The sequence below is a fragment of the Python bivittatus genome, unplaced genomic scaffold, assembly GCF_059951505.1.
Source record: "Python bivittatus isolate LINGU-HERP-01145 unplaced genomic scaffold, Pbiv_v1 ctg000480_np1212, whole genome shotgun sequence".
In the NCBI taxonomy this organism is placed as follows: Eukaryota; Metazoa; Chordata; class Lepidosauria; order Squamata; family Pythonidae; genus Python; species Python bivittatus.
Window position 1 is genome coordinate 20647501 of NW_028277075.1, and position 24815 is coordinate 20672315.

The 24815-nt window shown below is 37.3% G+C and overlaps 1 protein-coding gene across 2 annotated transcripts in view; it reads left to right on the top strand.

Annotated features, from left to right (window-relative positions):
• CDIN1 (CDAN1 interacting nuclease 1) overlaps positions 1–24815 on the top strand; it is a 150009-nt gene that overhangs the window by 64656 nt on the left and 60538 nt on the right. For both annotated transcript variants that reach the window (XM_025169528.2, XM_007421115.4), the window contains exons 6-10: positions 8818–8897; positions 9316–9365; positions 14069–14136; positions 16400–16465; positions 23988–24093. In XM_025169528.2, coding sequence (XP_025025296.1) covers positions 8818–8897; positions 9316–9365; positions 14069–14136; positions 16400–16465; positions 23988–24093 — 370 coding nt within the window. The remainder of the gene's footprint in view (positions 1–8817; positions 8898–9315; positions 9366–14068; positions 14137–16399; positions 16466–23987; positions 24094–24815) is intronic.

The window sequence follows — 24815 nt, forward strand, 5'->3', positions numbered from 1 at the left end:
TATTATTTTTTGTTTGTTTTTAGTTTTGGTTTTTTAAAACCCATTAAGCTGAATACAGGAATTGGGACGGTTTTTTAAAAAAATGTTAAAACACCTGTGCTATAAAGCAATAAGCTTAAATATATGTCAACTCAAGGGAGCTACAAATTTTGTGTGGCACATTGGGCCATGCAGATCTGTTTGGGTGGTGAACTCAGCCATAAAGCACCCATCTTATTCCTAACCTCCTATTACCCTGTCCTGCAACATGAAGGGGGGGAGGCTAACATTTTTGGCCCAGTCTACTTAGGGGAGGCCCTGGGGGTTTCAAAAGGCTATACTGTTTGCAATCTTTCCCAACCTAGAAACTTCCATACTTTTTCCTGGCTAATCCAATAGACTCTGCATATTTTGAAAAGACCTTTGACAAACTCCCTTTTGAGAGGCTTCTGAACAAAATTAATAGCCTTGGGGCATAGGCTCTCTTCATAGCTAGCTAGCTAGCTAGCTAACAAACAGGAAACAGCAGAAATATTCTCCAATTTTCAAATTGGACATATGTTCAAAGAAGAATCCCTCAGAGATCAAGTACCTACTATTTGTTTATAAATTATTTGGAGCTGGGGTAAACAGGAAAGTGATGAAATAGTTCAGAGAGGTAAACTAAAAAAGGATTGGAATGTTTCAGAAAGATTTTTTAAGCCTGGGTGAAAGGGCTCCAATGTAGTAAATACAGTTTAATGTAAGCAATGATGCACATTGTCCCCCAAATCCAAAACTCTTAATGGAATCAGACTAGCCATGACTGGTAAAGAAAGGAAATCTGGAGTCCTGGTGAATAGCTCAGTGAAAATGTCAATATGGTGTATGGCTGCTATTAAATATAGGGAATAAAAGCAAATTCTAGGCTTAGAAACATTAGGAATGGAATGGTGAGTTTGGGGAGATAAGATATAGTAATACCCTACATCAACCTATTGTGTCACCAGAGTTGAAATCTGTATATATTTCTGGATCCATACCTGCAATAGTGTAGTAAACAGCCAGAAAAGATGCAACCCTGCCCCCCTCCAAATATACAACAATCAAAATGATTAGGGAGATTAGGTACCCTGAGCAGCTCTTCCACAATAAAAGATTATAGTGTCTTGGGCATTTTAGGTTCAACTGACAGCAGGTAAGGGGCACATAATAGAGGTATATTCATACTGTATATGTACATACTAAATATGTGCAGGTAGTCCTCCCTTACCAATCACAACAACTCTGGGATCAGCAACTCTGTTGCTATACACTACAGTCACTATGTGAAAAATCACATGTCCATGCTAGACTTACAATGTCACTTCTGCTTTCATTGTTAAGCAAATTGCCACAGTCATTAAGCGAGACATCATGTGACTGCAACTTGCAATTTCACTTCCATGTTCTCCATTAATTCTGCTTGTTGGAAGCCAGCTGCAAAGCTTGCAAATGGTGATTACATGACTGCGGGATGCTGCGACAGCTGTAAATGCAAGAATTGGTCTTGAAGTTGTTTTTTTTAACTGTCGTAACTTTGAACAGTTGCTAAACAAGGCAGTCGGTAAGTGAGGACTACCTGTACCAAGTAGTTATGCATTTGTACCATATTACTGATGTGCATTTTTGAATGCTATATATTGATCTAAGCTTTGCATAGCTTTAAAATTAGGATAAAAGGGAATTTGGAATAAAGATGGAGACTTGCAGAAAAGCTTACAGGTGCCAGCTGTATAACTTGTTTATTCTTCAAGTAAGCAAGAAGGTCATGATAGATATGCAGATTTAAGAGGCAAAGGAAGTACTTCTTTGTATAACCCATAGTTAAAATGTGGAATTTGCTGCTGTCAGATATGGCAATGGCCATCAGCTTAGATACTTTTAAAAAGGAACTGAAGACATTAATGGAGGGTCATGCTATCAGGGGTCTATTTTTGATGGCCCTTTACTATTCCCAGAGTCATGGACAGAATACCGTAAATGCCAGTTGAGTGCATCTTTTTAGCTGTTGTATGACATAGAATGCTGGTCTAGTGGGCTGTCAGCCTGATGGAGCAGGGTCTTATGTAATTCCCAAAATCACCATGCAGCATCTGACTGGGAGTGGAAATCCAATAAAATGGATTATAACAGATTCAGGAAGGCTAAACTATGACTCTCTTCAGAATATAGTGTCATGAAATTGGTACTATTTAGCTGTCCATTTTTGTTTGTTTGCTTTTGCTGTTTATGAGCTGAATAACTAATTAAATCAATCATATTTGCAATGGTAAAAATACCTTGACTGGATCTTTCTATTAGAATGTAGTGCTTTATAAATTTTACAGAATGATGATGACAACATCTTTACCTAATCTAGAAGAGTTATAGCTGTGAAAGCTGAATCATCAGAAAGGCTGAACAAAGAAAAATCAATGTCTGTGAATTGTGGTACTACAGAAAATAGTTGAGAGAACCTCAAACTGCAAGAAGAACAAATCATTCAATACTAAATGAAGTAAACCCAGACTACCCCCTAGAAGCACAAACAATGAAGCTAAAACTTAAATATTTTGGACACCAAATGGATAGGCAAGAGTCTTCAAGGAAAATCTTGATTTTGAAGACAATTGCAATAGGTAAATGGAAGACCGGGTGGTTACATACTGTCACTGATGACACAAGCATGAGCTTACAAGACCTCTGAGAAGCAGTTACAGACACCCAGTCCTGGAGAAATGCTGTTCACCAGGTCATGAGAAGAACACTGCCAATGTTGTCGATAATATTAATGTAGCCACAAGAAAGTATTCAGAAGGGTGAAGTTGTTATAATTACTATTATAATAATGCAGTGGTAATTATATAATGCTTGTTTATTTATTTGAAAAATTATATGGCCACCTATAATTTGTGTTGTTGTGGTTGTTGTTGTGGGGAAAATAGGAGGCAGGAGTATTAGGTACCTTCGCTACCTTGAGTTATATATAAAAAAGGTGAGATAAAATAACAACAGCAGCAGCAACTATACAGGAGAATTACCAGGTGAATAATAAAGATCTTTGGGGACTTTGACACAGGCTATCTCAATGGTTCCCAATTGCTACTCTTATCATCTGTTACTCAGTAATTCCATACAAGATATAAATAATCCTTGTAGAATATGTCAGGCTTAAATACGTGGTTACACATTATACTTAATATGAAAACTTTGTTGTCACCCTAAATCAACTCCAGTTTAGCAAGACAGAGTTAGTGTTTGTGCAGAAGCCTTCTGATTCCATTTTACCACCATATTTGGAATGAAATGTGCAATCTGGGTGTACTCTTAATATGTGGCTGCTGTTGGAGCACCAATTGGACACTGAGGCCAGAAACATCTTTGCCCAGCTTCAGCTGGTGCATCAGTTGCTACCTTTTCCAAATAAGGAACTTTCCAGGATAGTAACTCATGCCCTTATTACCTCCTTAGATTAACCAATTTGCTCTATATAGGGGTACTTGTGAAGATGATTTGGAAGCTACAGGTGGTATAGAACACCACTAGAGCAAGACAGCAACAATCTTGCACAATTTACACTGGATACAATTAGTTTTCAGGTCCAATTCAAGGTGGCGGTTGTCATATATTATATTATATATTATATATATAAAATGAATACACACACACACACATATGCATACATACATATATATAGGTCATGATGACCCATTTATATATATGATACCCATACAGGTAATCCTCATTTAGCGACCAAATTGGACCAGTAACTTGGTTGCTAAGTGAAGTCACTAAGTGGGAAATCACATGACTGCGACTGTGCTTTTCAGCTCAAAACTGTCCAATTGGTGCTCCAACAGCAACCACATATTAAGAGTACACCCAGATTGCACATTTCATTCCAAATATGGTGGTAAAATGGAATCAGAAGGCTTCTGCACAAACACTAACTCTGTCTTGCTAAACTGGAGTTGATTTAGGGTGACAACAAAGTTTTCATATTAAGTATAATGTGTAACCACGTATTTAAGTTCCACACCTTCGGTTTTTGTTTACCTCCTAATCATCCCCCACCTTTTGGAATGCTTACCCTGGTGCTGGAAAATTAACAAGAAGGGAATTAATGTTTGTATTTACATTCACTGGAGAGAAAGGGATTAGAAGAGAGTAAGCAGTCAGTCAGTGGGGAATACACATCGAAAGCACTGCGCTGGTGTTGGCAGCTGTGAGTGCGCTCAGCAAACAGCCAGTGTATTCCCCATTGTGTGCCTGCTTACTCATTTCTAATCCCAGGCTTCCTCACAGCACAGCACCCCATTGAGGGAGTGATTAATGGCCATCTGACAGCATCTCCTGCGCCCTGTCAAAGCCAGGCAGCGCTGGGCAGGGTGAGAGGCTGCTCCATGACTGCTTGCCAAATCCCAGCCCCTTCACGGTGCCTTCCTTTCAGTCAAACATTTCCTCATAGTGAAGCAGCCACCACTGTGAGGGCTCCATCTTTTTCCCAAGGCCAGTTAACTTTCACCTACAGCTCCCAACCAATCAAAATGGAAAAAGCTGGCCAGGGTCCCAAGCTGGCACGATGTAAATCAACTGGCCAAACCATCTGCAGGTGCCTTCTCTTTGCAAGTGCACCAGGGCAGAGACTCTAGCCACACGCAACTCAGAATGTCAAATGGAGCTGGGAAGCCACCCCTTTGGGTTCTATTGGATCCAGGGCCAGCCAAGAGGAGATGCAAAGGACCTGATGGGCATCTTTCTGAAACAGGCACTTGGTCTCCCCATGGCCAAGCAGGAGTAAAGGTCCTGGACAGGAACAGCAGATGTAGGAAGCCGCCTCACCACTCTGCTCCACTTGGGGGTTGCATGTAACAGGGCCTTCAGCAAAGCCCCATCCTTCACTTCTTCCCTCTCCCTGCCTTCCAGTACCCATATTGGGCTAGGGATGCCCCCTCTGCAATATGCACAATTGGAAGCTCCCCTTCTCCCCTCACTGATTCCCTCCCATTCAAATGCACCTATACCCCCACCCCCATAGATGCCGAAGTTGCTTCGGCACTTCCCTGACCTCCTCCCCCTCCCATGTGCCAACCATAGCCCCTCTTTTCCCCTTGCCCCCCTGGAAAAGAAGGGCCCCACCAAGTGATTTCTGTAGGCAATCTCTCCTCTGAACCCCCCCTTACAGAGCAGGGAGATTGGAGATGAAAGGATTAGAAGAGAGTAAGCAGGTACACAATGGAGAATACACCAGCTGTTTGCTGAGTATGTTAGCGGCTGCCGGCACCAGCACATTGCTTTCAATGTACATTCCCTATTGTGCTCCTGCTTACTCTCTTCTAATCCTTTCTTCTCCCATCTCTCCACTCTGCAAGGGAGTAAAAAAAGAGAGACAACAGGTCAAACACAGAATGTCACTTTCTGTACTATCATTTCCAGAACTGGTAAAACTGTGCTTTTCCAAGAGAGAAAGGATTTTGGAGACAAAGGATGAGAGTACAGAGAGTAATTATATCATACAAATATAGTAAACAATTTTTTAAAAAAAACATATTTCATGTCTCTGATTACAGCTTTCAGGAACATGTCATATGGTCATGAAGAATACTGATGCTTAACTATGCAGTAACTATAGCTTGACAAGATATTTTGGACAACATTGCAGTGGTAAATGAAACAAGTTGATTGGAATTGAACTTATATTTTTAACCCTGACAAAATTGCATAGGTTCATTAATCACACTAAGGATGCAAAACCCATGACTTCTGGGCCAATTCAGCCCCAGAATTATTAAGTATGGTTCCCAGATCCCCTCTAAGACTTTCCACTGGTACACAATTTTTCAAAAAGGAAAAATTATTAAATACATGAAGACTACCCATATGCTGTGTTTCATTTTATGTTAATAAAATTTAAATAAAATTTAGGTTTAGTTCTTATCCCACCCATCTATCTTTTGGAATCTGATCCTTGGTATGTCACCCAAAGGCTGAATGGGGCATTCATTCTGATCAAAGTTGTGCACCTTGCCAAATGGTATGATTTACAAGTCACAATGGCTTGGTTTACTCAACATATTGAGCCAAAAGATGCCTTAACCTACCATATGCTTGCAGTGCTCACATCAAGGACTAAATAGCTCAGCCTGTCTTTCTGACTTTCAGGACACACAATCTGGATTCTGTTACAGCATTTCAAGAAAAAGCACTTTTTTTCATAATGTTGTATATGAAATACACTAAGGCAGTAAAACAACAGAGAGGATTATTGGTCTTTCTCTCTCATGTATAAAATTCTCTACCTATGAAGATTTAATTAAACTTAAGCATCAGTACTTTTAAAAAGCATCAAACAAATATCTGATTTTCACTGGTCAGAATTATATTAGTAAATGAGAAAGGGAGTATTATTTCTTTTATGCTGATTTCCTTTATTTATTATCTAAGGGTAAAATATATGGAATTGTAGAACAAACAGCGGAAATATGTATTTCTGGACTAATTAATCTGTCTAGCTTCATATTAATTAGTATTTAGGATCATAATTAAAATGCTAGTAATAGAAATATTTCAAGCTCTGCAGTATTTCTTTGGAAGTAGGAAATGCAATATAGTCTAGGTGTAATGTAAGAAAGAGGCTTGATGTTAGATTAGATTAATAGATTGGTGCAATTTATCAAATATTTGCTGCTGTGGCTTTTTGCAAGCAAATTTCATAGAACTTCAAGAAAAAAAAATGGAATTCCCTAGGCACAGTAGAGACCATACAATAAATTATCATTTGTACATTTGTGTAATATATCTTACTAAAAATATTTTAGTAAGTTCCACTTCTTAAAATACAATGTTTTGTTGTTTATCACTATTTTTTAAAGTTTGTACTTTATGCATTTCTGTCATAGATTATTCCTGAAAATCATGTATTCCTATGTATTTGGAAGTAAATCCTATTGTTTTTAGTTTTCACATTAGTAAGGTAGAAGTCAGCTCGTACAGACTACCATTGCAACTAAGCTCCATTGTACCCAATGGAATTTACTTCTGAAGAGACATTGGCTCATATTCAATATGTTTTGTTTGGAATTCCTATCTACTTGTTTAAAATCTGTTGCTGTGGGTCTTTTTGTTAAGCCCTTAAGTCAAAACTTACAATTAATACCTAACATGATATTTACATAATCAAAACAAAAATCCTTAACGTGTTTAACCTTTAATTAAAGTATGAATTTCTGAATTTTAATTTTGCATTAAGTTTGTGTTTAAATACACTTACTATAATTTTAAAGAGAAAGATGCATTTTCTACCCAAAATGTCTTATGTGAACAAAAAGAAAACAAAAGAAAAAAAGAAAATACTGTATGAAAGAAGTGTTATCAACATAGAGATATATTGAGCTTCTCCAACTGAAGCTTGTACTCATTAATTATGTATCATCATAACAATTATTGGACTTATGCTATAAATTGCTGATTTTGATAGCCTCATCATTTTTGGTGTTTTCAACTCCATTCTTATGTCCATTTTGAATTGTCCCTTCTCTTAAGATATGTTTCTTGAAGTGTAGGTAACCACCACCACCACCATCCCAAGGATCAAAAGACATAAGACATCTATCTCTCCCTCCTTTCTAAGGTAGTTGACCAGTTTGATGCAAAAGTCTGCTGAAAATCAAACAATATAATGGCTCCAAAGCTTTGTATGAAGTCTGAATTTATATACTTACTTACTAGCTTATTTATTTATTACACCGTGTATGGCTTTCAGAGGAAAAGTAAGCATGCTTGGAGGACATGAGGCTTCTTTGCAGAGTTCTGACCATCTGCCTTGGTGCTCACTCCACAGAGGACATTATAACAGAATGGAAGGGAGGAGAGATGAAGAGGTTGCAGTGAGAAGGAAGGTGCAGAAGTGGGAAGAAGGATTTATAAGCACCAAGAGCCAGGCTGGAAGAGGGAAAAATGGTTCTTCATTGTTATCTCAGTGCAGTATTTTCAGAGTGGTTTAAGAGAAGCTGCTTTAAGTCAAGGAAATACTTTTTTCTTTCCTTTCATGAATGAGTGTGACTATCTTCAAAATGAAACTCAAATTTCAGCAATTATATAATAGTAAGCAAGGCCAGCCTTCTCATTAGAAATATGGTTTTAAATATTAGGAGGGTGTTTTTTTTTCTCTCTCTGCTTTGCAATGAAAATGTTTTATTTTATAATGTTGTAAGATCTGTCATTGTTTTATTTGTGTGTGTGTGTGAAATTATTATAAGTAATCAGTATATTTTTTTGTTGCCCAACTCTAATCGCAATACAATCATTAGTTTATTTGTTGGGTGGGCTGTACAAATTCATTTTATCATTTTATGGAGTTACAATATCACAACTTTTGAGAATTCTAGAGTCTATTGTTAGAAAAGTAATTTGGCTATGCATACCTATCCTACCTAGAGACAGTCAGCATGGTATAGTGGTTAGGGCACTGGGACTAAAAATGTGGAGACCCAGGTCCTAACCCTCCCTTAGGTACAAAAGCCAGTTTAGTTACTTCCTCTCACCCCTCATCAATGTCAGACTCTGCAACAAACCAGCTGATAAACAAAATCTTCCTTGCATCATGCAGTGATCACTTCACTGTAAAAACTAGGTGAGTGCAGTGCAAATCAAGTGGATTCTGCAACCACGCAAGACAAATGCTAATGAAAATAACAGCAGACCATTCTACCCACAAAAATGTAGGCTTTCAGAGGGAAAGTATACACGCTTGGAGGACATGAGGCTTCTTTGCAGAGTTCTGTCCATCTGCCTTGACATGTTTACAGCAATACTAAGTATCATCTTCTTCTTCTACAGCTTCAAAAACTCTTATAAACAGTCTGCTTCGGGATCCTTCTCAGATTCCAGATGGAGTCCTAGCCAAACAGGTCTATCAGGTATTTATCACAGTCATCCTTTTTCAGTGACAATGCTATTCTTTGCCTAGCAGGGAAATTTTTTTTTAAAACCTCATTTAATTACTTTCATCATTATCATCTTACATGGAGATCAAACAGTGCATAAATAGCAATGCAGTATTTGTGAAGAGAGTGTTTTAGTCTCTTATAATATTTTATATATGTGTGTGCATGTGTGTGTGTGTGTGTGTGTATATATATATATATATGCATGTATGCATTACAGACATTTTTTACAGAGAATAAAAAGATGCAAATTTTGTTATCAATTGTTCCTTGCAAAAGGCTTTTGTTTCAAAAGTATTAATTCTGAAGAAAAATATTTTCTTATGATTCTGTTAGTTATAATAGACCTACACATGCCCATCTTTCTACTACTATTTTTATTTGTCTGCAGTGTATTGTGAATGACTATTGTTATGGACCACTGGTGGACTGCATCAAACAGTATCCTTTCCCATAAAATTTTAGGTGCACAGTTGATGAGCTTAGCTGTAACCTGACATAAAGTTCTGCTTCGCAAAACACATATCATATGCCTCTGTTTTACATTCAATCAGCTACAAGAGGATCGCTGCAGACCCTGTCTCTTACATTGTTTAACTAATGTCAGATATGCCATATGAAAGTTGTCAGTTCAGTAGATATACATTTCCTGTGCTTAGATGGAATCTTCTTGCTGTTGGTCACATGAAATACACAATCTTTTAAAAATTATTTGTTGTCATAAGTTACAATTTTTTTAAGACTTAATAGCTTCTTTGCATTTTCCACTGAAATTCTGATTTAAAATCTAAAAGCAAAAATATTTGACTTACCAGTACCCTGCTCTTTTGTCACTATGAAAAAAGATAATACACAAGATTAAGAATTATGTGTATTCATAGAGATGGATAGAATACTTGTAATTCTGTTCAAATTAATTACATGGACACCTTTTCTGGAAGGTTGTCCCAGTTCATCTCTCTTATCCACTGAACATTCTTAGAAAATCTTGAAGTTTAAAGAATGAAAATGTTGCTCCAATAGAACCAGGTTTAAAAGCGAACAGTTAAGCAAATTAGCACCAATTTGGGTTAACTTGTCACTTATTCTGTGAGACGAATACACAGGATATGTTCAGATCATCTAGTTACTAAATTGTTGTCAGGCCCAGCCCAAGAACGACAACGAGGCAGTCCAGTTCAGTCCAGTCCAGTCCCTTTATTAGCTTGCACCTAATAGACAGAATCTCACCAGACTAAACCTATGCTAAAGCAACTAGTGGATATACCCCATGAGACTCTAGGGAGGGGCTAGTCTCAGCTTCTTCAGCTTCTCACGGTCCTGCTGCAGGCTGAGGAAGCGCTTGCTCTGTAACCTCTCCAGGAGTGCTCGCCCTCCCTCCTGATAACGTTGATCCTCTATTCCAGTATCCTCCTTGCACATGCCTTCCATTACAATTGTTTACAGTTATAAAAATAGGAGGGAATCTCAGTCTAAAGACAACTTAGTTAACATATACAGAATTCACTGATTTTGCTCAGAATATATTTTGTGTGTTCTCAAGCATACCACCTTCCTACCCATTTTATTTCTGCTTCATTTTTAGTGGGATCAAGTGACTATATCAGTATATTAATTTAGATTAAATATTAATTTAATACTACTTTTCCCCCCCAAAATTAAATTGATTTACAACAACAGAACTAACCATAATTTGGAAGCACAGTAAATTAAAGTCAAAATAAAATGTATGACAACCTTTTCAAAGGCCTGATGAAATAAACAGGTGTATTTTTCCCTGTCCTTTCTTCCTTTGTTAAGGAATCTAATTTCTGTCTTCAGTCAATGAATTATTTATTTATTCATTGAATTAATTGTTTGAAACATTTTTTTCCTGTTTTTTCTGTACCAGCCTACAAAAATGCAAGTCATTGGGGCATCTGTTCAACCAAATGCTGAATAATATGCAGCTTTTGGCTCTTCCTAACAGATGGAAAAGACTAATGCATGCTGTATGAGAGCTATGCTGCTTTTTTTTTTCCAGCTACCATTTTTTATCATTCTGTGTTACGATAAAGGAGTTTTCACCATCCAGTGTATCAAACAGCCTAAGTAGCAATGTGATATCAGATCCACCATTTAATATTTGGCTTTGTCATCAAACCTCTACTTTATACCTAGTTCTGTATACTTTGATATTTTGTTAGAAATATCATTTCTAATAATTCTAAAATTATTATTATTATTTTAAAAATAATAATCATTTCTAATATCAGAACATGTCTGAAGTCTGCCCATGGAACAAAGTTTAGACAGCTCTTCTGGAACTTCTAGGTTTTATAGATAATTTGTCTTACTGCAGTGCCTCCAAGAAAGAAATTATAGCACAACCTAACTTTTTTGCACTAAAGCTTCTATGGTTTCATCTGATTTAGTTGACAACATACAGTAGTAAAATATTTAAACATTCAGTTCCTTGATGCCATGATAGAACCAGATATACCTGCTAGTCACAAAATAAATAAATTAGTAGATCTAGATTTAGAGCCCCAGTCAGTGCATAAACACCACCACATATTTCACACATATGTACGAAGCTTCTGGACAGACTTTCTTTGGGGAATGAAAAACTATTCTGGTAAGCCTATCTTTGTTCCAAGCCATAGTTAATGAAGGTAGTAAGATGAGATCATCGTCTGCTAAATGTGTATCATAGGACATTGACATAATAGTGTTTTTCTATTGCCATCTATATCATAATAGATAATTAGATATTGGCTATAAAATTAGGTCAACAAAAAGTGACCATATGTAGCTTATAACATAGAAACAGTTTATGAATGTGGTTATTGAGTACATAGTTCTGCTAAACCATATTTACCATAAGATATTGATTGCAATAAACGCTGTAGTTAATCTTAATTTCAGAACAGATTTCATGGAGCACCAAGGTAAAAATTAGAAATAATTAATTTAAAGTTTTTAAAAAGGGATTGACTATAGGTTACTGAACATTTAAATTATCTCTGTGTAGGAAAGATTATTTAAAAACATTTGTTGCTGAATTAGTTGTTAATTTTAAGGCATACAAAGTAGTTTAAAATCAATTTAAAGTTAAGGTTTTTAAAGTATGATGTCTTCTAAGGATTGCATATTGATTTTAAATACAACTATCTGATTATATATGCATGAACTAAAGTATGAAGTCAACCTCTTTGAAATGCCAAGAGGCTGTTTTTCAGTAATAGTTTAGATATTTACGGGAAACTAGGCTGCTAGATTGAATGAGCAGAAAATAGGTTGTGAAGTTATTTACAAGTTTTGCCCCATGGACAGGGCCATACATCAATAACAGGTATTACTGTAGACTAAATCTAAGAGTTTCTGTTTATAGTGCATTATACATACTGTTTGTAGAATTCATCTTATATTTTTGCTATTATTCATTTTCCTTATTTGGCTCTGTCATTATAGCGTACTTTGATGATAACAATAACAACAATAATAATATGCAATCTAGTGATTTAAATTGTAGAAAAAAGATTAATGAGTTCATCATTTTTGAAAAAAAATAGATTTCTTTTTAACTTGGAAAGCTATAGACAAAGATGCGTCCTCTTTCACTATTAATAATAACTTTTGTTACATATTATGTCTTAATTATAACATTAGTATCCTGGATATATCTGTTATGTGGCATTTCAAAAAATCTCATGCAGATTGATTCAATCTCTTGGGTTAACTCGCAATAGCTGGAGGACTAGGGAGAACTCTTTTGGGGCAGTGGACATATTTAGAATTTTGAGAACTAGTTATGGGTGCTATTTATAAAAGGCTGTTGGATATAAACAGTCATACAACATCCATTTTCCAAAACACAGATTACGGCTCTCTGTAGAGGTACTAGATCTGGGCTGCAAAGATCCAAACAACCGCAAAGTGTTAGCAAAGAGCTAGAGAACATGCAGAATCTTACTAGTTGGAACAGTAGTTATCTGTATTTTTGCAGCCCAGATCTAGTGCCCCTTGTTTCACCACCCAGTTTCATCTTATTTCAGGATGGCTGTATGACCGCATTGCCCTTTTTTTTTTTTTTCTGGACAAGTGAACACTTCCAAGCAAAGCACTAGGCTCTAGTCTCTCATTGGTTGCTTAAAAAACCCCAATGATGATAGAGGCTGACATTTTTCTTTACAGAAGGCTGGCTTTTCATTTTTTGAAAAATATTAACACTACCATAAAATACAATTGAAATCATTTAGAGGAGGGGCTCTCATAGGCACCATTTTGCCTACCCAGAGCAAGACATGGTAAAATAGAGATGAACCGCCAAAGCAATGTCTACTTAGATACATTATCCAGATGCCAGGAACAATGCATCAAATGTTTAATATGCATTTACATCATCTCAGAAGTGCAGTGGGATTCATACTATCACTACTAGCTTTACTTTTTTCAGAATTCATTAAACCTTATGCTTGAAATTTTCTAGTTTTTTTGTTTTTTCAGAAAAAAATGTTATCCATTGGATTTATAGAAAATCTTTTAAGGTATTAATGCATGGAATCTTGAAATTGGTTCTGTCAAATAAAGGACACAGAAAAGCAATTCTGATGAAATAATTGCAGACAAGTGGGAATTATTATCTCTGAATTCTGAATAAATATTGTTTTTCCTGTTTCATTTCTGAGAATCTAAAAAAAGTTTATTATATTTATATCCTATTCTTCTCCAAGACAACGGAATGCCTCATTTACCCTCATAACAATTCTTTGAGGAAAAGATGGTTTTAAAAAATGGGCCTGGAACAAAGCATCCATATTATTTTTGAATTTTTTATTTATTCTAACATTAACTGTATAATATTGGCTTAGGGATATCTCACTGCTCCACAGAGATTATAAAGACTCAACACTCTCGCTGAATATGTATAGGAGAAGATTATCTCATACCAGCCCTTAATAGTCTGATTTTTCCCCACCATATCTTTAATTTTCTTGTTTGTAGACTGAAAATTAGTTATTAAAATGCAAAGTTGACCATTCTGTTTTAGTAGCCAGGACTCAGTTCTAGATCACTCTAGTCTACCACAAAGAGCTATGCCATTGTAAAACCAAGTTCTGTATAAAATTGTGGAACCTGTTTCTTTAATGGAAAAATATCAGTGCAATTGGATATGAGCATGAAGTCTTACTGCAAGAAATGCTTCTGGAGAGAAATATATCATTTTTAGGTAAGCTTTTATATTTTAATCTAATACCTAAATGTTGGAAATCTCAGTAATTGTTTCCAAAAAAGTCTCTACAGATATCCTGTATATTAAGTAGTAAAAAGAGACAAAGAAATGATTGATGCAGTGAATGTTATCTTTTATTGATTTAGACCTGAGCAGGAACTCAGTTATCTAATACCTTATACTGCATGTGCACGAGCAAGTAATTAATATTTTATAGAATAAGTAGCTGGGAAAAATGCTTTAATATCAGCTGTTGTATTACTTTTGGTGTCATGAGATATTAGCCATAGTCTAGGTCTTAGGAGACTTAGAAGGAAGTATAAGAAATATTAGCTTTATAATGCTTCATGTATTAAATCTCTACAAGAGGGATTCACTGGTTTCTTTAGAAGTTTATTTCCTTTTTCTTTTGCAGTATATTAAATCTTCCTGCAATGTATCTTTAGTCAGAATTATATGAAATGATAACATATGTAAAGATAGTATTACAGTTAACACTTCCATGCATTGATTATTATTACTTAAAGGACCATTTGTCCTAAAGCATGATATGTTTCTCATTCTTCAGAACTAATATGTGGAATGGTGACATCTCAGCACAAGAAAGTATATTTTAATCATGAAGGCTTTGAAGCAAACATTTAAATACAACCAAAATAATAGAAAAGCTATTTTAAAGCAAATATATAATTACAGGAGCTATAACCCACCCTATTCCTTGGATTCCATAATAACAGGATAAAGAATATTAGGATTAAATGAGAATAACTATGGGATACTAATAGCAGGACTGAAACAAAAAACAGCAGCACATCTCTCCAAAATTACTTTATAAGATTTGCTTTTGATTATTTGTGCAGGAGACACCTATTCTTTAACTATATTCTTATGATTTTCTAATAAAGACAGAAGGCAAGTTTTGATTTTAATAAATTGTTTAGTCAAATTATTAAGGATAACTTAAATCAAACATATATAGCAAAAGATACAATCCTGTCAAAAAATAAATATATTTGTTCTGAGTCCATGAAAATAATGTTATGGGTTAACTGATATGCTTGCTTTCAGAAATATATCCTTTTATTTACTTGGCTTATATTATAGTACAAAGAATGCAAAGAAAAGCATATTATTTTGGTATATCTTGCAGTATAATATAGAAAAGGAAATGGACACTCAGTCACTTGGGTCATTCCATCCCATACCTTAAGCATTCAGGAAAAAACGTGGTTCTAACTTGTTTATCCTTGGTGAAATAATGGAAATTCATAAACAAGTTAAATAAGATCAACTCTTCCTCACAAACCATTGGATGAAAGAGATAAACATAGATCTGAAAGCCACTGGATGTTTCAGCTGCAGAGATATTAGCTGATACAACAACCTTTCAAAACTGGTTCCAATAATATACTAAATACATTTTTCAAAATACCTTTCTGATTTCCTTGTATTCCATTACATCCTGTGTCTAAGGAGACTAAGGAGGGCAGGCAGATAAACACTGCCCAGATTGTTTCTGTGTTATTAGTGATCAGTTAAAAGGTCAGAAATATTTTTGGCCACCATCCCTATCAAGTAATACTGACAGGAATCTCTCCAGACTGAGGAAAAGCCTCAGGAGATAGATGCAAATACATTGGAAAGGTTCCCTACAACCCTTACCATTCATGATAGCCCCTTGATTTATACCTATTGAGTAGGAGATGTGGGGAGTGGGGAGAGAAATTGTAAGGGATATATGATTTTGGGAAGTCAGCTTCTGAAAATTCCCTTCTACCAGGGCAGCGCTTGATGTCATACCAAGAACTCTGGAATAACATCTGTGTCTATGTTATATAATGATTTTTCAGTGAATACTGAAATATTAATTTCTAGTGAAAATCCAGAGTGAGATAACGGTATAACATGTCTTCATTGCAGTAACACTAGCTGTTTCTTAAAAGTATTTGTGGAAGGTTCAGTCAAGTAAAATATTTCTTCACTTTGAACATTTTTCAATAACGAAGTACAATATGACAGGTTGAAATAATGATGTTTATAATGAAGGCATAAACATGCAGAGATGGCAAAGAAGCATTTTTAGATTCACGTTTCAGGTTTACCAAGAAGGTTCGTTTAATCTGACACAGCACTGCATGCCTTAGAAGGATATGTATGAGTGCATTAGTAATTCTTGTACCTTTGTTCAAAAGAGAATTAATTATTCTTCTATCGACCCATAGAATAATACTATTGTTTATATCATCTGTTCTCTCTATAGCTGAAGATCAGTTGCGTGCAAAGGGTTATGACAAAACACCAGACTTCATATTAGAAGTGCCAATTGGTAAGTCTATGATGCATTTTGTTTTTGCAATTGAGTTACTTATATTGAAATGCTAGCAATCTTAGTGGAATTATTCCAGATAAGTTGTAATCATAACAGTGAAGATATTCACAGTAATGAACCAGTTACATTAAGAATTGATTATGGGAAATGACATGTTTGAACGCAATAAGTTGTAAATAATAAATTAGGCCCTCGTTCATGAACAAACTAATTAGATTTTTGTCCCTAAAACATCTAGATTTCTAAGTTGATGAATAAGAAAAATATTTTAAAATTTCACTGTCAAGATAGTCTTTAACCATACTTTGTTGGATTTCCTGCATAAATAATGTTCAAATATATGAATGCACATTAATCACCACGATGCTAAGGATAGACTGCATAACAGAAGCCAAAAATGGCTCCTATAACTGGTAGTTAGATCAAAGACATCCAGGTGTGTCCCACTTACCCAAAATTATCATATTTCTGCATGGTGATTCATTGGATCAGACTCTTACATACAGGAGAGAAAGTACAGAGCTAGCAGAGATGGATGTATATATGTATTGACAATCTATAGCTACCCATCCCAGAAGAGTAACTCTAGGCAGTGCACATAGGGTAAGAAAACAGAAAAACAATAAAACAATTTCCAAAGCTAAGTCTCCAGAAACAATGATATAACACATGCCTGAAGTAAAAAAATCATTCCTCCTCTAGTCAATAAGATGATAATTAAACACCAGCCCACAGGGCTCACTTAAGCTTCTAGCCCAAATGCCTGAGGAAACATCCAGGTCTTAGCACCTTGCAAAAGGCCAATAGCATCAGGGCCTTCCAAACCCCTGAAGGATGCTGTTCCACAGGGCAGGTGCTGTGACAGAGAAGGCATAACTCGTAGGTCCAACAAGATGACATGCTAGATAGGACCAGAGCATGCCAACCCAGCTGATTCTGTTGGGGCAAGCAGAGACAATAGAAGACAAGTGGTTGTGCAAATAACATGGCCTTATGCCACGTAGGGCTTTATAGATAATAAGTTGTACCTGGTTGCTTATTGGGATCCAACACAGATGGCAGAATAAACATGCTACAGTACAGTTTGTGTCTTGTGAAATGCCCAAAACTGTCCAGTCAAGTTCTTTTGGTGAAGTCTCTTTTAAAGGCATTACATTAAATTAGTCCAGCTCAGCATTCTTGCAGGATTTGACTTCCTGCTTGTTTATTTATTACAATTATATACCATAGTTCCTTTAAGAATCTGAGGCCAATGTTTATAGTTTTCCCAGTCTAATTTTATCCTCAGAAGAATCTTGTGAGAGTTTAAATCTAGGACTCCCTAGCCATATATTAATACAGTGAAAACTACATTATTGTTCCAGTGTGGTTTGCCAAAAATATGTATCATCTTCCAGAATTGTCTCTGCAATTTCTAGGTTGTCATCTGAGATTTGAAATACAGTTTTTAACTTCAGGATGGTCTTGCAATGAGAGTAGCACTTGCAGAATAAATAAATACTTAAATAGTTATAAATTAATCAGTGTGATGAAGTAACCAAGATGTCATAGAAACAAGTAATAAATGATGTAGTCATTCTCTGTAGAAAGGGAACAGCTACAGAGTACAACTTCATTATCTAAACTCTAGTTATCTGGCTTTCGACCAAAACAGATTGTGCTTTTTTTTCTAGTATAAAGAGTGAAACTGTGCAACTATAACAGAGAAAAAACTGCAAAAAAAAAAAAAAAAAGAAAGAAAGGAAGAAAGGAAAGGAAAGAAAAGAAAAGAAAAGAAAAGAAAAGAAAAGAAAAGAAAAGAAAAGAAAACATTCTTACAAGTGTTTATTTCTCTGCACCTTAGTACATATTTTCTGGAGTTCCCATCCCTTTCTTGTCAGTTATGATGCTAGAGTAAAGTTTCCTTTAAAGGAATCATTATGCCCTATTCCTTGGCTTTTTGTTCTGCATTGTTCTTTTTCATGTCTATTTCCAAAGATATAACTAGGACTGGTTCTGTTATTCTGGAGCCCCAAACTTATTTCTCACAACTCTGAGTCTCCTTTCATATCAGTGGAAGGCTTTTCCAATCTTGATTACTATAAGAAGGGAAATTTGCATAACACTTGAGGAAAGAAGGGGTAACTGTCCAGATTATGACTGCCTTGACTGGGAACAGGAATGAGAATCATTCTCAGTCCTCCACCTGCTTCACCTGCCTCCTCTTTTTCTAGTTCCTCCATTCTGCCCAGCTTTTGTTCTACCCTTCCTCTCCTATTGATCTATACCTTCAAATCTGTCTGTTTCTCCTTTCTTCTCCTCCAGCCTCTCTTCTACTTTTTTTCTTAATCTTGATCTCTGCAGACTTCATCTCTCTTGTGCCTTTCTCTCCAGCTTTCCAATCATGGTGTATTTCAGCTCCATCCTTCAGTAGAATATTCTACCACCATTTTTATTTTTAAAAAGTGAGCTTAATTCATGATATCAAGATAATTAATTGAATGGAGAAAGGTCAAGTTTTGGATGTAGGAGGCAGTTGAGGAATTAATGGGGGCAGGAAAGGGATTCACTTTGGGCTTACTATTTGACAAATGTTCTGTTATTTTTTTTAAAAAAATACATTATGGTGCAAATTTTGCTGTGTTAAGGCATGTGGGTATGTTTATGTGTGAAAAATTCAGTCCTCTCCCTTGCATTTTATACAAATTCGTCTGCATTTACTTTGCAAATTCTTTGTAATTGAAAAGGCATTAGTAGTGTGGGGTTATCTCAGAAAACTGGAGTACTTTAAATTGAAGAATTTGCTTTATCGGGGTTGATTTGATCAGGAATGAACTAACTTTGCCTTCTATGAAATTCAAACAAATCCAAGCACATTTTTAGTAATCTGTGGAAATTATAATGGTAGATATAATACATATCAGAGTATATCTAAATTTCATGTAGATTTTTCAGTGGAATAAAAACATCTGTAAACTTACAGTGTTTATAAACTTGATATTAATCAAAGGTTAATATCCTAATCCCCCCAATTCTGGCTGTGCTGTTTCATTGTGGCAGGGGCAGGGGGGTTGTTCTGGGAGGCATGAACAAAGAATGCTGTGAGTGCATGCCAAGCATATACAGTATATTCCCAGCAGGGTCACCCAAGGTGTGAAGGTCATCCCAACTGTCCAGCTAAAGCAAGCAGGCATCTATGTTGGGCAGCAGTGATATAGGAGGCCAATGATCACTGTACTGACAACAGCAAAGGCATCAATTCATACTGTGTAGGAGAAGGCAATGGTAAACCACTCCTGTATTTTTGCCAAGAAAACCACATAGATAGAAAATAGGAAATGATTGCCCATATAGTGCCAGATGATGGGCTCCTCAGGAGGGATGGTATCCCATATGGTACTGAAGAAGAGCTGAAGTCAACAACTATGTTTATGACATAGCTAGATTAAAGCCTTCAGGATGTCTAATTGCTGATGTTTATTTATTTATCAAATTTATATGGCCACTCATCTCACCAGAAGTGACTCTAGGTGGCATACAATAATCATGTTGCCATTAAGAAAAGAATCTGAAGCTATAAAGACGGGATTACAGTGGGAACATGGAGCATAAGAAGCATGAACATGGGAAAGCTCAACACAGTAGAACCCTATTGTTCCCCATCCAGACCCTCACAGCCTTCAGACACCCAAATAGGACTTCCATGGCATCACTCAGGTGGCCTGGGGTGGAGATATAAAGCATTCTGATGATACATCACCCTGAACTGTCTGATGACTTCACCAGTGGCTTCGTGCAGATGTTAAAGAGCAGAGAAGAAAGTACCAAGCCCTGTAGCACTCCACAGAGTAGGGGCCATGGTCTGGATCTCTCCTCTCTATCAACATTGACTGGAACCAACCCCAGAGGAAGGAGGAAAACCCACACAGTATACTGCCAACACCCAGTGCCAGTCCAGAAGAATACCATAATTCATGGTATCAAAGGCCACTGAGTAATCAAGAAGAGTGAGGACAGATGCATCATCCCGCTCTCACCAGAGGTCATGTAGAAGTGCTATCAGGGATGTCTTGTCCCATACCTGGGTCTGAATCCTGACTGAAAGGAGTCCAGATAATCCACTTCGTCCAAATTGATCAAGTTCAATTTGAAATCAACAGAACATGCAAACAAGATGTGCTGCTTGTGATACTGCTTGGAGACTGAAATGTGAAATGTAGAAGGAAATGTAGTTGGGCTTGGTTAGGATGAAACAGAACAGCTTATCAATTTCTGCCACTCCAATGATTTCTTCATAGTTAACACCCAAAAGCAACCAAAATAACACTTGTATACACGGACATCACCAAATGGAGTCTGGATCTCTCTATAAAGTGACTATATTATTTATTTATTTGTTTGTTTAATTTATGTATCATATTTATATAGCCACCCATCTCACCCAAAGTCAATCTGGGCAGCATACAACAATTGAATAAAATAACAGATTAAAAAAATCATTATAAAAGATTAAAAAGTGATTATTAAAATGTAACATTATCAAAAAGTTTAAAAATTTTTAAATATACAAACCCCAGAGAGAGAGCAGAATATCAGTCATAGCCATCTAAGAATGTCTTCAGTTCCCAAAGACACCCAAGCCTGATGACGTAACCATGTCTTGAGGGACTTCCTAAATGACAGCAGGGAAGGGACGAGCCTAACTACCAGGAGGAGAGTGTTCTGCAAGGAAGGAGCCATGGCAGAGAAGGCCTGCCTCCTGGGACCCACCAAATGCAAGTCCCTGGCCATTGGAACACATAGCATACCTTCCCAGCCAGATCTAATGGGATGGGCTGATGTGATCAGGGAGAGGCGGTCCCTCAAATAACCTGCCCCCATGCCATGCAAGGGCTTTAAAGGTCAAAACCAGGACCTTGAATTGGACCCAGAAGCAAACCAGCAGCCAAATCAGCTCCCAAAGCAGGGGTATAATATGTGCTCTTCTAGGAGCATGCATAACTGTCTGCACCGCCACATTCTGCACCAGTTAAAGCTCCTGGATACTCTTCAAGGGCAGCTCCATGTAGAGTACATTACAGTAGTCCAATCTGGAGGTGACTAGGCATGAGTGACTGTGACCAGAGCCTCCCGATCCAGGAAGGGGTGCAATTGGTGCATAACACAAAGCTGTGCAAAGGCCCTCCTATCCATGACTGCCACCTGCTCTTCAAGCAGGAATCACGAGTGTAGGAGGACCCCCAAATTGCACACCCGGTCTGGCCGGGGCAGTGTCACCCCATCCAGCACCAAATATGGTATTGTCCCAGAACCGGCAGGACCCTAAACCCAAAGCCACTTAGTCTTGCCAGGTTTCAGTTGAAGCCTGTTGTTCCCATCCAGATCCTCACAGCCTCCAGGAACCAGGATAAGGCATCCACAGCATCACTGATGCCAGGGGCAGAGATGTATAGTTGGGTATCATCAGCATACTGGTGATACCTTACCCCATAGTAGCAGATGAGCTCACCCAGAGGTCTCATGTAGATATTAAATAGGAGAGGGGAGAGCACCGAACCCTGTGGCACCCCACATAGTAGGGCCCAAGGGTGAAACCTCTCCTCCCCAAACATCACCAACTGGAGTTGACCCTGGAGACAAACCAGCACAACACCGTGCTGCCCATCCCCAGTCCCCTGAGCTGATCCAGAAGGATACCATGGTCGATGGTATCAAAAGCCACTGAGAGGTCAAGTAGGGCAAGGATGGATGCAGAACGTCCATCTTGCCCATGCCAGAGATCATCTAAAAATGTGACCAATGCTGTTTCTGTCCCATGTTTCCAGGTCTGAATCCTGACTGAAAAGGATCCAGATAATCTGTTTCATCCAAGGACCTCTAAAGATGTTGTGCAACCACCTTCTCAACCACCTTACCCAAAAAAGGGAGGTTAGATACTGGACAAAAGTTGTCCAGTATGGTGAGATCTAGCGAGTATGGCTTCTTGAGGAGGGGATGCGCCAAACCCTCTTTAAGAGGCAAAGGAACAACTCCCTCCCTCAAATAAGAATTGATCACCACTAGAGCCCACTCACACGACACCCTCCGGTCTGCTTTCACAAGCCAGGAGGGCCATGGATCTATGGAGCAGATAGCTGAGCTCACAGCTTGAAGGACCATGTCCACTTACTCGGATCCAACAGGTTCAAACTGTTCCCAGATAACCTGGCAAGACTCCACCCCAGGCATCTCCTCTGGACCTGCAACAAAGCTGGAGTCCAGCTTTGAGTGAATCTGAGCGATTATATCTGACAGATGCTGAGCAAATTCTGCTGCACGCCCCTGTAAAAATGCCCCCCCCTTTACCCAAGAGGGCATGTGTCACCCAAAACAGGGCTGCAGGGCAGCAATCTGCAGATGCAATAAGGGCGGAGAAGTACTGTCACTTCGCTGCCCTTACCACCACAAGGTAGGCCTTAATAGTGGCTCTAACCTGTGTGTGGTCAAGCCCATCCTTGGTTGAGCACCAGCAATGTTCTAGACATTTCTTCTCTCATTTCATCTCCCTCAGCTCCTCTGTAAATCAGGGGAGTAATGGAATCCACGGGAGGGGAGAGGTCGCATGAGGGCAATCTGATCCAAGGTCTCAGCCGCCCCCTTATATTATTGCTAAGTGGAGGAGCTCGTTTACAGCATCAAAAACATGAGCAGGTGCTGAAGAAGCAAGATAGAGAATCAATGCTTTTGAATTTTGATTTTCAGGAGAAGACTCCTGAAAATACTATGGACAGCCAAGGAAACAAAAAAATTATCATTGAACAGATCACCCCAGAGTTCTCACTGGAGACACAAATGACCAGGCTCAAATTATTGTACTTTGGACACATTACATAAAGACCTAGCTCTCTGGAAATCTCTAATGCTAGGAAAGGTGGAAGGAAAGAGAAGAAGAGGACGATCTATAGAAAGGTGAATGGAATCAGTTACCATGGCGATAGGTACACTATTAGAAGACATGAAGGAACAGGTTAGGGACAGGTTGTCATGGAGGAAATCTATCTATGTGGTCACTAAAGAGTCAACACCAACTTGACAGCACATAGTCATTCAATCAACGTCCTAATGCAAATAGTTCAGCAGTGTGAAAACAAATGCTGAGCAATATCTTATCTTCTTCCACATATTTAACTAAGATCCAACTGATGGCAGTACTTCTATAGGAAAGTGTTCCTTTGTCATTATTTTTATTTTATTTTATTTTGTCATTTTTGTAGTACAACTTCTAACAGAACAAAGTGAACAAGCATTTGTTCATAAGCTTGTCTTTCTCACATATTTATTTTATCTCTAAATAAGTAAGTACCCTTAAAGGTTAAAATATGCTTAACATAGATATATCTCTGGGTTAAAGATCTAGGCTATCTATTTCAGAAAGTTTTAATCTGAATAATTTCACACTTCAGTAAATTTTATTTTTGTCTTCATTTTCTGTGATCTGGGAATCTTTTAAAAATCTCAAATTCAAGTTACAAGAGTAATGTTTTTCTTTTTCTTCTTTTAGCTGTAGAAGGTCACATAATTCATTGGATTGAAAGCAAAGCCTCTTTTGGTGATGAATGCAGCCATCAAGCATACTTAAATGACCAGTTTTGGAGTTACTGGAACAGGTATATCCTCATTTTTATGGTTTATAGAGACTATATCTGCACTATTATCTTCAGTATTAGTACATTGCACTTGTTAGTTTTGCTAGTTTCATCTTGCCACAGAAAAGAAAAGCAGTATATACATTTTGAAAAGAATTGAAATGATTGTCTTTGCTGTAATTACTCTGGTTAGCACTAGGTTATAGAGCCAATATATGGTCCAATGTAACCCCCAGTTTTTGAAAAATAAGAAGAATTAGCAGATTTCTAAATATTAACTTACTGTGGACCATGAGTCTTTTTTTTTTTTTTTTTTTTGCCTAATATCAAATAGGGCCATTGGCCTCTCTAGCATAGCACCATCTAATTTGAATAGCACCAGATGTTCAGTTTCTCCATTACTGACTCAATCCTGGTGCTGAAATTTGAGATTCTTACAGGTTGTGGGTGAAGAAACTACAGATTGGTTGCTCCAAAATTTTAGTGTGCTATTCAGTATTGATTATTTTACTTCTTACTTCATGCATGTACAAGAGGAATGTGCAACACATCAGATCTGAAACAGAAAAGGTATTTTGAAGGAGTCATGGGCACCCACATTGCACCTGTGGCTCCTCTTTAAAGACACTGTGTTTTTTCCTGAGCTCATGTGGTAACCTTCATCCCAGGAAAATACACATTTGCAGGAGGCACCAAAAGTGCTTTGGAATGAGTGTGGGAGCATTGTTGGTGTTTCTTTATCT